Source organism: Chlorocebus sabaeus, chromosome 15 (assembly GCF_047675955.1).
Source record: "Chlorocebus sabaeus isolate Y175 chromosome 15, mChlSab1.0.hap1, whole genome shotgun sequence".
In the NCBI taxonomy this organism is placed as follows: Eukaryota; Metazoa; Chordata; class Mammalia; order Primates; family Cercopithecidae; genus Chlorocebus; species Chlorocebus sabaeus.
In genome coordinates, this window is record NC_132918.1 from 54,468,109 (window position 1) to 54,486,760 (window position 18,652).

At 37.8% G+C, this 18,652-nt stretch overlaps 1 protein-coding gene across 4 annotated transcripts in view; it reads left to right on the forward strand.

The window, feature by feature from the left end:
- STAG1 (STAG1 cohesin complex component) overlaps positions 1 to 18,652 on the forward strand; it is a 400,634-nt gene that overhangs the window by 233,840 nt on the left and 148,142 nt on the right. For all 4 annotated transcript variants that reach the window (XM_008009040.3, XM_073023594.1, XM_073023595.1 and 1 more), the window contains 2 exons: positions 9,075 to 9,226; positions 11,628 to 11,701. In XM_008009040.3, coding sequence (XP_008007231.1) covers positions 9,075 to 9,226; positions 11,628 to 11,701 — 226 coding nt within the window. The remainder of the gene's footprint in view (positions 1 to 9,074; positions 9,227 to 11,627; positions 11,702 to 18,652) is intronic.

Sequence of the window (18,652 nt, forward strand, 5' to 3'; positions counted from 1 at the left end):
CATGTGTTTTCTGAGTTTGTTGAATATGGATGAAAAGTGTTTTTTTAACTTTTATTTGACGTTCAGGGATACATATGCAGGTTTGTTATATAGGTAAGCTCATGTCACAGGGACTCGTACAGATTATTTTGTCACCCAGGTATTAAGCCTAGTACCCATTAGTTACATTTCCCGACTCTCTCGCTCCTCCAGACCTCCCACCTCTGTTAGACCCCACTGTCTGTTGTTTCCGTCTGTGTGTTCATGTGTTCTCATCATTTAGCTCCCACTTATAAGTGAGAACATGAGGTATTTGGTTTTCCTGCATTAGTTTGCTAAGGATAATGGCCTCCAGCTCGATCCATGTCCCTGCAAAAGACATGATCTTGTTGTTTTTTATGGCTGCAGAGCCTTCCATGTTGTATATGGACCACATTTTCTTTAACCAGTCTACCATTGTTGGGCATTAAGATTGATTCCATGTCTTTACTATTATGCATAGTGCTGCAGTGAACATACGCATGCATGTGGCTTTATGATAGAATGATTTATATTCCTTTGAGTATTGTGTTAGTCTGTTTTCATACTGCTATAAAAAATTCCCCAAGACTGGGTAATTCATAAAGGCAAGAAATTTAATTGACACACAGTTCTGCATTGCTGGGGAAGCCTCAGGAAACTTAGAATCATGGCGGAAGGCAAAGGAGAAGCAGGCACATTCTTCACAGGGCAGCAGTATGGGAATGAGTGCAAGCAGGGGAAATACCAGAGGCGTATAAAACCATCAGGTATCAGGCCAGGTGCAGTGGCTCATGCCTGCAATCCCAGCACTTTGGGAGGCCGAGACAGGTGGATTACTTCAGGTCAGGAGTTTGAGACTAGCCTGGCCAACATGATAAAACCCATCTCTACTAAAAATACAAAATTAGCCAGGCGTGGTGGTGTGTCCTGTAATCCCAGCTACAAGGCTGAGGCAGAAGAATCACTTGAACCTGGGAGGTGGAGGTTGCAGTGAGTCAAGATCGCACCACTGCACTCTAGCCTGGGTGATAGAGCAAGACTCCATCTCAAAAAGAAAAAATAAAAATAACCTAGCTGGACATGGTGGCGTGCACCTGTAATTCCAGCTACTCTGGAGGCTGAGGCAGGAGAATCACTTGAACCCAGAGGGTGGAGGTTGCAGTGAGCTGCGATCGCACCACTGCACTCACAGCCTTAATGACACAGCGAGACTCCATCTCAAAAAAAAAAAAAAACACACACGCACATCCCATCAGATCTCGTGAGAACTCACTTATCGGCTGGGTGCGATGGTTCGCGCCTGTAATGCTAGCACTTTTAGAGGCCAAGGAGGGCAGATCATTCGAGACCAGCCTGGCCAACATGGTGAAAGCCCCGTCTCTACTAAAAATACAAAAATTAGCTGGGCCGGTGGCGGGCGCCTGTAATTTCAGCTACTAGGGAGGCTGGGAGGTGGGGGTTGCAGTGAGCCAAAAGTGCACCACTGCACTCCCGTCTGGGCAACAGAACGAGACTCCTTCTCAAAAAGTAAAAAAAAATTCAAAGAACTCACTATCATGAGAACAGCATCTGGGAAACTGCCCCCATGATCCCAGTTACCTCCACCTGGTCCCACTTTGGCATGTGGGGCGATTATGGGGATTACAATACAAGGTAAGATTTGGGTGGAGACACAGAGCCAAACCATATCAGGTATATACCCAGTAATGGGATTGATTGGTCGAATGGTAGTTCTGTTTTTAGGTCTTTGTGGAACTGCCACACTGCTTTCCAGAAAAATTGTTTTTTAAGAGAGAAATGGATTTGTTAAATCTGTATCATTTGGAAACTGGTAGTTTGTCATAAGATCCCTTTAAAAAAAAATAAGCATTGTAAAAATAAAGTACTATAATCACCTCTCTCTTAAAAAATCTAGTTTGTTCCACTATATCAGACGTATTTCCAGGGTGTATAATAATAGTTTTCAAAGGTATAATAGGTGTCACTAAATATAAATGCAGTTTTTTACTTTTCATTTTTATGTTTAGCAAGACAGAAATGCAAATTGTTGGTTATTGATTAAAAGGGTCAATGTCCTCGGTCTTCATTTTAGGCATCCCATTTCCTGTTGAACTCTCCTTTTGTTCCAGTGTTTTCTTCTGTGTTTTCACTCTACTGTTTTTTTTAATTGTGATTTTAAATACTTTGACACTATATTTTTAATGTTCTTCACACTCTTCATGTCCTCACTGCCTTTATTTTTCCCACTTAGATTTTATCATTCTTTATTATAATCACATCCTCCTTCATACCATCAACTTCCTTGATTCTGTCTTCCTCTTTCATATTCTCTAGGAAAACCCCATATAACCATCTGTCCCATACCTGCACCAGAGCTGAAAATGGCTGGAGAAAAATACATACCATAAGGGCTGGGCTTTACATTTTTTTCCAAGTGGTCCCTTAATGCTGCCTAAGCAATCCCCTTAGAGTATTATACTCCAGGGTTATTTCCACATCCTAACAAAATTGTTTTATACTTTCTCCTCAAAACTACATTTCCTATCTAGTCTTCACATTTAGCTGATTATCTTGCCTGTTTAATCGGGATAGTCGAAAGACAATCCTTCAGGGATTAAACCTACCTATCTAGCTGCAGTTATACTCATATCCTCTATCCGTTTTCTTACTACAGTGGCCTGTAAGGCCAGTCCTTGTATTTGTGCAGTGAATCTGATCCCTTTTCACCTTCTCAAGACCTTTGTCTCTCAAGTTGTTCTCACTCTCATTACTTCAAAATTTCCCCCTTTTATTAGATAACTGTTACTATTTTGCTAACATACTCTTAACAGCTCCCATCTTTTAGGAACCCTTTGTGTTCTCGGTTCCTCCAGAGAAACAGAACTAAGAGATATTCTTGCATCTCTCTCTGTCTCTCTCTGTCTCTGTCTCTGTTTCTCTCTCTGTCTCTTTGTTTCTCTCTCTCACACACACACACACACACACACACACACACACATTTCATTTCATTGATGTGGTTCAGCACAATTGTGGGAACTTGAAAATTGGAGATGTGTAGGGTAGTCCAACAAGCTGGAAATCAGGCAGGGGTCGTGCAGTCTTGAGTCTGAGATCTGTGGAGCAGGCTAGAAGCTCAGGATTTTATTTACTTATTTATTTGTTTTAGAGACAGGATCTCACGCTGTCACCCACGCTGAAGTACAGTGGCACAGTCATAGCTCACTGCAATCTTGAACTCCTGCGTTTATGTAATCTCCCACCTTGGCCTTCCCAGTAGCTGAAACTACAGGTGCAAGTCTCCATGATTGGGTAATTTTTAAATTTTTTATAGAGATGGAGTCTTGCTATGTTACCCAGGCTGGTCTTGAACTCCTGACGTCAAGTAATGCTGACCTCAGATAATCCTTTCACCTCTGCCTCCCAAAGCTCTGGGATTACAGACGTGAGCCATTATGCTCAGCCTAGGACTTGATGTTGCAGCCTTGAGGCAAACATTTCCTCTCTAGAAAACCTGTTTTTTCTCAAGTTTTCAACTGATTGCATGAGACCCACTCACATTATTGAGGGTAATCTCCTTTATTTAAAGGAGATTGTAGATGTTAATCATACAAAATATCTACGAAATTCTTTCAAGGTTATACCTGCATTAGTGTTTGATTAAGTAGTGTTTGATTAAGTAATTGACCATGATAGTCTAGCCACACCTGGACACATAAGACTGACCATTACACTGTACCTTGTTTCCTCACATCCCTCTAGCTCCAGTCTCATTTTTCTCCTTTTCTTTACAGCAAATCTCAGAATTATTTATATTCACTCTCTCCACTCAGTCTTCTCCTATTAGGTTTCTGTCTCTACCACTTCACTACCTCTCCTGTTGAGGTCAGCAGTTACCTTCTTATTGCCCAAATCAGTGAGCTGCTCCAGTTGTCACCTTTTTTTCCTTTGGAAAGACACAGCTACCTTTTTTTCTTTTTGGAACACCGTCTTCACTTGTTTTCTGGAATACCACATTGTCCTGGTGATTTTAGAAAGCCAAACTGCAAATACTGAATTATCTTGAGACTCAATCTTCAGACTTTTTTTTAATGCGTTCACTCCTAATTGAATAAAGTGAAAACCAATTTCATAGACATTATTTTTATTTAAAAATATTGATGAAGAGGAAAATAATATAGTTACATGATTTAAAATTCAGAGTATGCCAGGCGTTATGGTTCATTACTGTAATCACAACACTTTGGCTGATGTGGGAGGATCACTTGAGGCCAGGAGTTCAAGACCAACCTGGGCAATATAGTGGGACCCTCATCTCTACAAAAAAAAAAAAAAAATTTTTTTTTTTAATTAGCTGGGCATGGTGGTAGCTGTAGTCCCAGCTACTCAGGAGGCTGAGATGAGAGGATCACTTGAGCCTGGGAGATCGAGGCTGCAGGGAGCTGTGATTGCACCACTGTGCTCTATTCTGGGTGACAGAGCAAGACCTTGTCTCAAAAAAAAAAAAAAAAAAAAAGTAAAATTTTATATGGTGAAATGTTACTCTTTCACTCCTGTCTCCGATCCTCAAATTAGCTTCCTTGAAGACAACGAAAGTTGCCAGTTCCTTATGTTTTTGCAAACATGTTATATGCAAATAATAGCAAATACATATTCAGTGAGAGGCAATAGGGTGTGGTGTTTAAGAGCTGGGACTATGGAGCAAGACTGCCTGTGGTCAAATTCTGTCTCTGCCAGTTACTGTGTAACCATCAAGTCTTGTAGCTGATCTGTGCCTCAGTTTTCTCTTAATGTAAAAAGGGACTAATAATGATAGTACTTCCTTCGTAGATTTGTGAGTTGTATGTGAATAAGTATGTTTATACAGCTTGGAAGAGTGACTGGCACGTAAAAATAATACATTCTTTCGCACAAATGATAGCATATACACACTGTAAGGCTATTTTGTCTGTATTTTTCCATCAACAAATATCTTGGTGATCTTTTGTTTACAACACACAAATAATACCACCTTTTTCTAATTTCCATCTAGTTTTATGGTTCTGAATACCAGTATCTTTGATAATGACTTCCAAATGTGTATCTACTAGACATTTCCACTTACTTAACTAATAAAAATATTTCTAATTATCTTTGCCCTTTCTGTTTATCTCATTTCCTTCATTGTAATCTAACAAATTCTTTCAGCGGTATTTTCTTTCCTTTTCTTTTTCTTTCTTTTTTTTTTTTTTTGAGATGGAGTCTGCTGTATCTCACAGGCTAGAACACTGGGGTGCAGTGGTGCGATCTCAGCTCACTGCAGTCTGTACCTCAATCGCTAATCAAGTGATTCTCCTGCCTCAGCCTCCCAAGTAGCTGGGATTACTGGCGTGCATGAGCACATCCAGCAAATTTTTTGTGTGTGTGTATTTTTAGTAGAAACGGGGTTTCACCATGTTGACCAGGCTGGTCTCGAACTCAGTGATCCACCCACCTCAGCCTCCCAAAGTGCTGGAAGTACAGGCGTGAACCATCTCGCCCAATCTGGTATTTTCAAAATACACTTCATATCTAACATTTTCTCTCTACCTATTGCTGCCAACTTAATCTAACCCAGCATCATTTCACTGAGTTGCCAAAGGCGAAAAACTTAAGACTCATTGCAAACTTTGAGCAAAATATTTTCAGCTCTCCCTCACTGCTCCTATTTAGTCTCCCTTCTTCCAGTTTTACTCTCCTATACTCTGGTCACACATCAGTTTAAAGTCTAATTCAGGCTATTTCACATCACTCCACATTCTCTAGGAGATCTTACGCAGTTTGATTTAATTCACGAGCCCTAAGGAGAGGATAGGTTAACTGAATCCTAGTAACACTCTTATAATCTGGCCTCTTCCTTCCTTTTAAGTATCCTCTTCTGCCTCTTAACTGCCTGTGTGCTCCAACCAGACTAAATATTATGCTCTGTATTGAATACCGTCCTCCCAATAGTTTACCTTATAACAGTTCCTGGAAAGCTGTTCTGCTATGGAATCATGTGACCATTCCTTCACTTCATGCTCAAATGTCAAGGCCTCAGAGAGGCCTTCCCAAAAGACCATCTAAAATAGCACTCCCTTCACTCTCTAATATTTTTACCATACTTTTTCTTTATAGCACTAATCCTTAACTGACGTGTTTTTTTATTTGCATATTATGTATTCATTTATTGTCTTCTTTTTCTCACTAGAATGTAAAAATCACAAAAGCAAGTACTTTGTTTTGTTCACTTATGTATCCTTATACTAGAACAGTGCTCAGTATATGCTGGATTGTTAGATGAATGAACAAGGATTTTAAATAAGTGCTTCTTTAGCTATGATGAATGGCAAGTTTTTAATTACAAATCTGTCACAACCTAGTACTTTTGTAAAATGCAGTGGAAATAGTATATATGTATGTATTAGTGTCATGCTATTAAAATCAGTAGGCATTAAATTGTCAGATTGCTATAAAAATTTCTAAATGTTTTCAATTTTTTGCTTATAATGAACTTCTAATAAACTTGTTATGGTCAGCGCCTATTTGCAGACCACACTCTCAGTACCGCTGTAGTAGAACATATTTACCATTTTATAGTCAGCAGTTAAAATGTGAAAGCTGAATGAAGGACGTATTCTTCTCCTTGCTAGACAAAAAGAAGCCACTTAAAAGCTGATGTCACATTATAATGGCTGAATTCCTGCAGGATTATTAACTTATAAAAAGGTTTTGTTATTAGTACCAGGAAAATTTAATAATTCCGTTTCTATGCAGGGATAAGTCTTTTCCAGTGGACTCAATTAAAACATCATAATCTTGATTTTATGTCTATCGTTTAATTTGAGGTTTGTTTTTAATAGCTGTTTATGTGTTACTCAGTGAAGTTTCAGTTTTACAGGTTTAAAAATATTTTGTCTCGGTAAACACTGCTGTATTATACCTAATATGCTTCCGAAGATATGTTGATCATTTTTTACATGTCTTGTCTGTTTTAGTTTGTTGATTACTGTTTATGTATCTGGGATGGAAGGAGAGTCATTAAATAATGACATTTGGAGTTTGGGATCTGGGTTCACAAGAAGATATATAGCTGAAAGTAAAAGCTATGAAGTTTTTAAAAAGCCGTGCCTCAGTTTCCACTGGTGAATTACAACTGGGGTTGGTGTTAATTTTAATGCTTTTCAGCTCCTGGATCTTCAAGTCATTTTGCATTAGATATCTGAAGGTAGATACTAAATTAAGTTCCTTTGGGTGTCACTTCATATGCTCAGAACAAACAGTGATAAACTAGTATTATCAACTTGAGTAGTTTGAATGCTCCAGATTCCTCTTGTCTTTGAGCTGTTCTCTTTCCTTATACAGTTTAATTTTACAAATTCTTTTAAACTTCCATAGTGTGGTCCAATATACTACTACTGGCAACACACAAAACTCAAAATCACTATCTTATATTTTGAAACACAAGACTATTTCTCAGTTTAGTGTTCGAGACACTATCACAGGGAAAGAAACATTTTCATTTAATGCATTTCTAATGCAGAAATCCTGAAAAATCCATTTCTGGTCACTAATTTAAATAAATTTGTTTTTCAGGATTTTTGCGTTTTAATTTTTACATGTAATGGTCACTAACTTAAACATTTGTTTTTCAGATTTTTTATCTTACATTTTGGTTTAAAGATAGCAACAATTATTTAATAACACAGAACTGATCAAAATGTAGAGTTTCCGAATAACAAATTGAGTGTACATGTAGATAGAAATACAGATACAGCATACATACATACATACGTGTATTTAGAAAACATATATGTTTACATATGTAATTAAGAAAAAATAGGCCAGGCATGGTGGCTCATGCCTGTAATCCCAGCACTTTGGGAGGCTGAGGTGGGCGGATCACCTGAGGTTGAGAGTTCGAGGCCAGCCTGGCCAACATGGTGAAACCCTGTCTCTACTAAAAAATACAATAATTAGCTGGGCGTGGTGGTGCATGCCTGTAATCCCAGCTACTCGGGAGGCTGTGGCAGGAGAATCACTTGAACCCGGGAGTGGAGGTTGCAGTGAGCCGAGATTGTGCCATTGCACTCCAGCCTGGTCAACAAGAGCGAAACTCCACTTCAAAAAAAAAAAAAAAAAAAGAAAATGAAAGTTTATGAACAGTGCATGCTTGCTTTTAATTATATGGGTATGTTTGCAGATAAATGAATCAGTTATTCTAAAACACTGAACAGTTCAATTTTTTTAATAACTGAATGTTTAGCCTAAAAGGAACAAAAAGGGGAAATTATTTAGCACTACAAACTCTCTTGTTCCTTTGCCTGTATTTCCTATATTCTCACTATCTCAGTAATGAAAACAAATATGAAAAGACGGAAGTTTGAGGTGTGTGTCATACCAGTTTGTCAGAGGATGTGAAACAAATTTGAAAGTAATAAGATTTACAAATACAAGTGAACATTTGAAAGTACATTATCACTGTGGCTGGGGAGGATAGGTCAATTGGAAATTCACAAAGTACATTTTTAATGGACTTTTATGAGTTTGGTAGGATCAGTATGTTTTTCAGGTTTGGAGGTTGTGCAACTCTGAGGTGAGGAACAAAGGGAGAGGACCATATGTGGGGGTAAAGATCACAAATTGATTGTAAACATTTAAAACATCTAAGATACCTTTGACACATTTAAGTAAAGGTACTAAGGATGCATTTATATATACTCATATTTGATGATCAGAAGAGAGGTTTAGGCTTGATTAGTGTGCCCTTAATGTGTGTATTTTTAGGAGTCGGGGAAAGGAGTTGTTGAAGATGATACTACTAAATTGCTTTCTTCTGTTAGTTAGGATGAGGCTGTGTTTAAATGGAAAGTGTTAACAAGCCAAGCTGAGGTAGAGAAAATTATATTGCAGATGAGTTTATTTCTATACATTAGTTATCTTTTATTTAAACTAAAATTATGCCTGGGTTGTAAAACAGAAATTCACTAGTTTCATTTCTTCATCCATTGACTTTATTTATAATCTTATATGGATAAAGTTTTGATTCATAAGTATTTTAATATTTCTTCATTTCATAGCCATGAAGCTCATGACTGCTCTGGTGAATGTTGCCTTAAACCTCAGTATTCATCAGGATAATACCCAGAGACAGTATGAAGCTGAGAGAAATAAAATGATTGGGAAGAGAGCCAATGAAAGGTTGGAGTTACTACTTCAGAAACGCAAAGAGGTAAGTTGGCAACTGATGATTTTATGTTCTGTAAATGTGTGGAATATATATGACATTAGTACTTTTTAAATCCTCTGTAAAAAAGTTTATGCATATATTTAATTAGGTTATTTGATGTCAGGGTTTCCAAGTGAAACTGGAGTGTTCATTGGTGATCATGTAAGTGCCGTCTGATGGCAGAAAGGAATCATAGAACATGTCTGTTTTTGAAAGAAGTTGATCTGGGAGTTAGGCAACTCAAAAAAGTTATAAGGCTATAGGCTCAAAAAGTATGATAAATACTCAAGTCAGAACTGGGAGCCAGCAAAGCTACATTTCCAGGAAAAAACCAAAGGCTGCATACTAGCTGATGTATAAGTCACTCCTGTGAATACGATTGGTCCCAGTTTTATGGTGACTCCTGTGAATAAGATTGGTCTCAGTTTTACAATGACATTTTCATATATGTGTTAAAAATGATTTTATACTTTTTTTCTTTTTTTTTTTTTTTTGAGTTGGTGTTTCGCTCTTCTTGCCCAGGCTGGAGTGCCATGGTGCCATCTTGACTCACTACAACCTCCACCTCCCCAAAAGCGATTCTCCTGCCTCAGCCTCCCAAGTAGCTGGGAGTACAGGCATGCGCCACCATACCTGGCTAATTTTGTATTTTCAGTAGAGATGGGGTTTCTCCATGTGTTGGTCAGGCTGGTCTCAAACTCCCAGCCTCAGGTGATCCATCCACCTCGGCCTCCCAAAGTGCTGAGATTACAGGTGTGAGCCACCATGCCTGGCCTATACTGGGCTTTTAATAGGAAACATTTTTATTTATCCAATACTACATAAAATCTTAGATCTGCACTATTAGTCTATCTTATAACTTGAAAAAAGATTATCACATTACTGCAAGGGATTTATGTATGAATAATAACTTAATGGGTTCATAACAGGCAACACTGTTTTGATTAAATAAAAGCAACACTGTTTTGATTAAATTATTAGCCATACTGTATTAGTTTGATAGGGCTGCTATGACAAAGTACCACAAACTGAATGACTTAAAAAAATAATAGTATCTTGCAGGTTTGCAGGCTAGAATTCCAAGATCAAGGTGTTGGCAGGGCCATCCTCTCTTGGAAGGTGTTAGGAAGGATGTGTTCCAGGCTTCTCTCCTAGTGTCTGGTAGTTGCTTGGCTGGTGGCAGCATAATTCCAATCTTTGCATGACATTCTTCCTGTGTGTATGTCTGTCTCCAAATTTATTCTTTAGGACATCAGTCGTATTGGATTAGGGTCCTACCCTACTCCAGTATGGCCCCATCTTAATGAATTACATCTGCCACAGTCCTCTTTCCTAATTTCACATTCTGAGGTACTCGGGGTTAGAATTTCAACTTACAAATTTTTAAGGAACGTAGTTTAACCCTTCACACATACCGTACTTGAAATATTATAGAAGTAAGTACTAGAGCTGGGCTTTCGTAAGTACTGCTGACTCAGAAATATATGCCTCTTATAAAATAATTAGTTTTTATATGATAAATGCAATAAAAGTAATTTTTAACACTTGGAGGAAGTTGCAGAAATTTGAATGATTTGCTATAAAAGTATTCCCAAAATTATTTTGGTAAAGCCTGAAACAAAGCATATAGCAAAAGAATAAATCTGAGGGAATTTTATTGTCACATTCATGTCATGTATGTAGTAAAAGCAAATATTTCACTGAATATTACTATACAGTAAATTATAGAATAAATTAGAATAATAAATACCACCTTGAATGTAATTCAATGCTGTTGTTGTTTTTGAGTAATAATAAACACAAACTTTAACTCTGATCAGTTTTGTTGCCTGCAATTCGTATCTTTGCCATAGATATTTTTAATTTTGTTACTGTACTTCACCATAAGTAGCCAGGATCCTTCTTATCTTCTGTTATACCTCTTATTTTGGGAACGTGACCTGCTCTCTGTTACAGGCTAGTGAGATGCAGAGTAATGTTTAGATACATTAGATGGAGTAGGAAGTTTCTTTTACAACATCAAATATGTTAATTAGGGATGTTTCTTCAACCAAGAAAGGCAAAACCAAGCCCAGGGACCTGATTTGGACAGAAGAGGTCTGTTCCTAAGGCAGATGATATTTCAGAGATAGGAATCTGACCACACTTAGCTATGCGACCACTCGTTGTTTGTCATTGTGAAGTTTGTGTCTAGAGAGAAACAGTGGAAAGTTCTAAAACCAATATGATATAAATGTATAGGAATAATGGAAATATACTGGTAATTCACATATCTGTCGTACAAGTGAGAAAAAGGGTTGAAAACTACCCAGAATGAGAATAACCAGGATTTAAAAACAATTGGAACTGTTCCTTCCAAATAAGATGACCAATATTTCAATTTATATATATTTTTTCATTTCAGCTACAAGAAAATCAGGATGAAATCGAAAATATGATGAACTCTATTTTTAAGGGTATATTTGTTCATAGATACCGGTAAGAGATTTTAAAAATAATTTTGAAGGCTTTTCAATTAAACATTTATTGATTTTTGTGTGTGTGTGCGTGGCCCAGGCTAACTATAAAACTCACTAATTATGACTTGTGTTTTGTTTTCTGCAAAACAACTTTGGCTGTCAATGTCACACTACAACTATAGAAGAAATTGTATGACTGCTGCCATACCGCTGTTACACTCTTCCAAATTCAGAACATAGGCCGTTGGAAGTAGCTTATGTACTTGGATTTATACTGATGGAATATTAATTAATATAATCATAAACTAATGTGGCTTTAATAAGATATTCTTGTTTTCACATTTAAAAAATTAAATGCCCTGCTTTCTTGCTCTGTGGTACTCATTTTGTTCCATGGGCAAATTAATAATTTAAAAAAAAAAAAAAAAAAAAAACCTATGTGAAGCTGGGTGAAAAGAGGACAGAGAAGGGCATCCCCTGCAGTTAATGCAACAACTATATCTTCATTCTTGTTTCCTTTCAGATAAACACATTGAAATAAAAGCTGTTAGCAAAATATTTTTGTCATCCTCCATTGTAAATGATTTTAGTTTGTCTTTCTGTGAAGCCCAAGAACCTTAAAAACACTAACTATATTGTAAAAGAGCATATTTTACATTGAATGAATGAATCATATACATATACTTGTTACCTTCTGTTGATTAGATGTGATGTAAGTAGACAGACAATAAATAGAAGCACTGTTTTCATACCCATTTGAGAGTATATTTGGCTAATTAATATAGAGTGGTGGGATGTGGTGGCTCATCCCTGTAGTCCTAACACTTTGGGAGGCTAAGGTAGGGGGATCACTTGAGACCAGGAGTTCAAGATTACGTCTCTGCAGAAAATTTAAAAATCAGCCAGTTGTGGTAGCGTGCACTTGTAGTCCAGCTACTCGGGAGGCTGAGGTGGGAGGATTGCCTGAACCCAGGAGGTCAAGGCTGCAGTGAGCCTTGATTATACCACTGCACTCTAGCCTGGGTGACATAACAAGACCCTGTCTAAAACAAAACAAAGAAATACACACATACACAGCTGACCTTTGAACAACATGGGTTTGAACTGCAAGAATTGCCTGTAAACCATTTGTTTCCAACTAAACACGGATTGAAAATACAGTATTTGTGGGATATGAAACCTGTTTATGTGGAGGGCTAACTTCTTGAATATGCAGATTACTCAGAGACAACTGTAGTATTTTTGAGTATGCATGGATTTTGCTATATGTGAGCAGTCCTAGAAGCAATCCCTGTGTATACCAAGGGGCAGCTTTGTGTGTGTGTGTGTGTGTGTGTGTGTGTGTGTGTGTATCTGTTTGATAATTTATTTTAATGGAACTTAAACATTTTAACCAAAAGAGCAAAATGTTCTTTTGAAATAGGTCCAGGGCTTTTATGTTGAGTATGGATTGTCTGATTGGAGTTTTATGTCCGCTTTCTTGAACATACTGCGTGTATAACATGTTACTAATCTTTGATTTAAAAAGAACTAGAATTTCCATATACCTACCATGCAGTCTTTGTTTTTGTTTTTTGTTTTTTTTAACTGCAACATTATGGAGGTACAATTCACATAAAATAAACTACACATTTAAGTTCATAATTTGATGAATTTTTGACATACATACACCTGTGTATACATACCACCACCACAACCGAGATAATGAATCTCTCTATCATCCTTAAGTAATTCAAGTGCCAAGTTTTCTAATGGCACTTCGTAACTCCTTTCTGTCTCCCTTCCTGTCATTCTGCCTTGCCATCATCCTCCAACAAGCATTGATGTGCTATCTGATTTGTTTACATTTTCTAGAATTTTATACAAATGGAATTATACAGTGTATCTTGGGGGTTTTTGTGGGGGAGGGGAATCTGGCTTCTCTGAACAAAATCATAGTTTTTTTAATCATTGAATGTGTTGCTAGCTGTAATACACATCATATATATATATATATATATATATATATATATATATATATATGGTTTTTTTTGTTTTTTTTTTAATAAGATGGAGTTTTGCTCTTGATGCCCAGGCTGGAGTGCAATGGTGCGATCTGCTCCCTGCAACCTCCGCCTCCCAGGTTGAAGTGATTCTCCTGCCTCAGCCTACTGAGTAGCTGGGATTACAGGTGTGCACCACCATACCCAGCTAATTTTGTGGGGTTTTTTTTTTTTTTTTAAAGACAGAGTCTCGCTCTGTCGCCCAGGCTAAAGTGCAGTGTCACGCAGTCTCTGCTCATTGCAAGCTCCACCCCTTGGGTTCACACCATTCTCCTGCCTCAGCCTCCCGAGTTGCTGGGACTACAGGCACCTGCCACCACACCTGGCTAATTTTTTGTATTTTTAGTAGAGACGGAGTTTCACCATGTTAGCCAGGATGGTCTCGATCTCCTGACCTCGTGATCCACCTGCCTTGGCCTCCCAAAGTGCTGGGAGTATAGGTGCGAGGCACCGCACCGGGCCCTAATTTTGTATTTTTAATAGAGGCGGAGTTTCACCATGTTGTCAGGCTGGTCTTGAACCCCTGACCTCAAGTGATCCACCCACCTTGGCCTTCCAAAGTGCTGGGATTACAGACATGAGCCACTGTGCCATTCATGCCACCACACCCGGCTGGTATTCTTGATACAAGTTCGTTAACAGATGTATAGCTTTTTTTCATTTTCTTAATGGTGACCTTTACAGAGCAAATGTTTTCAATTTGTATGGCCAATTCGTGAGTTTTTCTTCTGTGGTCATGCTTTTGGTATCTGTGAACATTGCCTAACCCTAAGATTTCTTCTGTGTTTTATTTTAGAAGTTTAATCATTTTATCTCTTCTATTAAGGCATATGAACCATTTTTAATTCAATTTTTGTACATGATGTGATATAAGGGCAGAAGTCTACTTTTTGCATACAAATTTTCAGTTTTCCTAGCACCATTTAATGGCAAAGTATCCTTCCCCAATTGAATTACTGTGCCATCTCTCTTGAAGATGAATTGACCATAAAAACAAGGTTTTATTTTTGGATTTTCTGTATATCCTTACACTGATAACCAACTGCATTGAGTATGCTTTAGACGAGCTTTTAAAATTAGGTAGTGTAAGTTGTCTTACTTTATTCTTCGTTTTCAAAAAATTGTTGTATAGATTCTTTATATTTCTATATAAATCTTAGGATCAGCTTGTCGATTTTTGAACAAAAGTTTCTGAAATTATCATAGGGATTGTAATGACTCTGTAAACCAATTTGAAGAGAATTAACCTCTTAACAATATTTAATTTATTCCTTATCTTAAGGGGGAAACAATCAGACTTTGAAATTAGGCACGATGTTATCAACTGTAAGTTTTGTATAGATACCCTTTAGTAGGATGAGGAAATTTACTTCTAGTCTGATTTTGGGTGTTTTTATCATGATGGATTGATATTTTTCTGTATCTTTTCTGTTTTGAATGAGTTGGTCATGCAGGTTTTTTCTTCTATTCTATTAATATGGTGTATTGTGTTCATTGATTTTCAGATATTATACCAACCTTGCATTCTGGGAGAAATTCCACATGGTCATGATATACAATCCTTTTTATGTGCTTCTGGATTCAGTTTGCTAGTATTTTGTTAAGGATTTGTGCATTTACTTTCATAAGGAGTAACAGTGTCAATACTAGCCTTATAGAATACACTGGGAGCCGTTCTTCCTGCTCTGTTTTCTGAAAGAATTTATGAAGGATTGGTAATATTTCTATGTTGGTAGAATTCAGCAGAGAAGCCCCTTGATCCCAGGCTTTTCTTTGTGTAAAGAGTTTTAATTACTAATTCAATTTACTTTATGTATCTATCCTAAATTTTTTTTATTTTGTTTTGTTTTTTATCAATTTATTTTCTTGAGACAGAGTCTCTCTCTGTCACCCAGGCTATGAGTACAGTGGCACAATCACAACTCCCTAGAGCCTCATTCTTCTGGGCTCGAGCAGTTCTCCTGCCTCCCAAGTAGCTGGGACTGCAGGCAAACTCCACCATACCTGGCTAATTTTTTATTTTTTGTGGAAACTAGAGCTCTCTATTTTGCCCAGAATGGTTGAGAACTCTTGACCTCGAGCAGTCCTTGTGCCTCAGCCTCCCAAAATACTAGGATTATAGGTATGAGCCACTGTGCCCTGCACACTGCCAGATTTTTTGTTTTTGAGTCATATTTGGTCATTTGTATTTCTCAGGCAATATGTCTATTTCATGCAAATTGTAAATTTAATGGCATAATATTATTCATAATATTTTGTGGTCATTTTAATTTTTGGGGGGTTGGCAGCCCCCTTATTTATTCTTGTGTGATTTGTGTCTTCTTTTTTGTCTTTCTCCGTCTCACTATAAGTTTCAGTTTTGTTGATCTTTTCAGATAATAATGGACTTGTAGTTTTGTTGGCTTTCTCTTTTTTATTTCCTTGATTTATGTTTCAGTATTTATTATTTCTTTCTGTCTGGTTGCTTTGGTTTTAATTTGCTTTTTTTTGTTTGTTTGAGACAGGATCTCGCTCTGTTGTCCAAGTTGGAGTGCAGTGTCATGATCATTGCTCACTGCAGCCTTGACTTCCTGGGCTCAAGCAGTACTCCCGCCTCAGCCCCCTGAGTAGTTGGGACTACAAGCACACATCACTATGCCTGGCTAATTTTTGTTATTTTTGTAGAGTCAGGGTTTGGCCCTGTTGTCCAGGCTGGTCTTCAACTCCTGGACTCAAGTGATCCACCCGCCTCAGCCTCCCAAAGTGATGGGATTACAGGTGTGAGCCATCCTTTGCTAATCTTTTCATTTTGGTTTGGTTTGGTTTTTTTGAGACAGGGGTACTCTGTCACTCAGGTGTGAGTGCAGTGGCACAGTCAGAGCTCACTTCAGGCTCAACGTCCTGGGCTCAGGCGATCTTCCCACCTCAGCCTCCTGAGTAGCTGGGACTATAAGCACACGCTACCATACCTGGTTAGTTTTTTGCATTTTTAGTGGAGGCAAGTTTTCACCATGTTGCCCAAGCTGGTCTCAAATTCCTGGGCTCAAACCATCCACCAGCGTCAGCCTCCCAAAGTGCTGTGATTAGGCGTTAACTATCATTCCTGGCCTAATTATTTCTTAAGTTGAAAACTAAGATTATTCATTTTATATCCTTCCTCCTTTCTGAACTCCCCTTATTAGTTCTAAATATTCCACAAAGCGCTACTGTAGCCTAGCTTCATTTTCTTGTCCTTCCTTTGTGCTGTTTTTGTCGTGTATATTTTGTCTACATTAGTTACTAACCCACCTGTATTTCAGTTTTTCAGTGTTCAGTCATCTCTTAACAAAATTAAGAGAAGAAAATACACTTACTGTCTTCTAATTTATTTTCTTGTTAACATTTTTGATGTTCTTCATTTTTTCCTGTGTAATTTAGTTATTGTATCGTGTTATTTCCTTTCAGTTTGAAGGACTTCATTTTGTGTCCCTTGTAAGGTAAATTTTCCCCGCTTAAACTGTTAAATGGCACGTATATATCTGGGGGCAGTCTTAGGGCTCACCTTATGTTTTCCCCCCCCAGAGATTACCGTTCTACTCTGATAATCCAACATCTAAAAATCATTTTGTGCAATTTGGTTTTTGTTTTCATTTACTTTTTTCACGTGAGAGCATAAATTCTGTCCATCTTGGCTCTGTCATGCAGTCTTGAATTCAGAATCCATATTTTTTGATTTTCTGTCAGTCTGTAACACAAGTGTTTATTTTAATGACTCACCTTTGTTGAGTCTTGACAAAGCTTTCAACCTATTATCCTTGTAGAAACAACAATTATTTAATTTCTTACTGTTACAGTGTTGATTTGCATTTTATTTAATCAGACCTTGCATAAACTGATATTGGATCTGTCACAGCCTGACTCAACTATTCAAAACTAGAATACAAGTGTAGTTGAGAATGTGACCTACTTAGCAAAAGTGATCAGCATGCCATGGATACTAATCATTAATTTCCATAAGTATCACTCAGTCTACATTATTAATAGGAGATATTACTGCACGTACTGGAAGTAGTAGATACTATGCAGAGATGGCACTTTAAGTTACCACTTTGTGTCCCATTTACCGCCATCCACTTCCAACAAATTTAATTTTTTTGTTTTTTTGTTTTGTTTTGTTTTTGAGACAGAGTCTTGCTCTGTTGCCCAGGCTGGAGTGCAGTAGTGTGATCTTGGCTGATTGCAGCCCCCGCCTCCTGGATTCAGGTGATTCTCCTGCTTCAGCCTCCTGAGTAGCTGGGATTACAGGTGTGCGCCACCTTCCTCAGCTAATTTTCTATTTTTAATAGAGACAGGGTTTCACCATGTTGGCCTGGCTGGTCTTGAACTGCTGTCCTCAGGTGATCTTTCTGCCTCGAGCTCCCAAAGTGCTGGGATTACAAGTGTGAGCCACCGCACCCAGCCAACAAATTGGATTTTAATCAGTATGCTGCTAGATCTAAGTAATCATTTACAGTAAGTATGGAGGCCAGAAGAATGTTTCCTGACTGAATCCTTGTGGTATTGCTTAAGTCTAGAATTTGGGAAACTGTACCTCAGACCAAATGATCAGTTTCTTCAACAAATAAATGACAAATAATAAGAACCAGGGGATGTAAAAACACAAAATACTGAATGTGAAAAACACTCACAAATTCATATTTAATAAACAGGATATATTTTAGAATGTTGAGGAGACAGTTAGTGAATTAGAGTGTAATACTGAGGAATTTACCCAGAGCACAGTAATAAAGGGATAAAAAGATATGGACGGACCTTTCTGATATGGGAAGGGTAGTGTCAGACACTTCGTCGGTCCTTTAAAAACAAGTTTCAGAAAACGAGAGAAACCCTTGATCATGGTGGTGTGCACCTGTAGTACTAGCTACACAGGAGGATGAGATGGGAGGACTGCTTGAGCCCAGGAGTTCCAG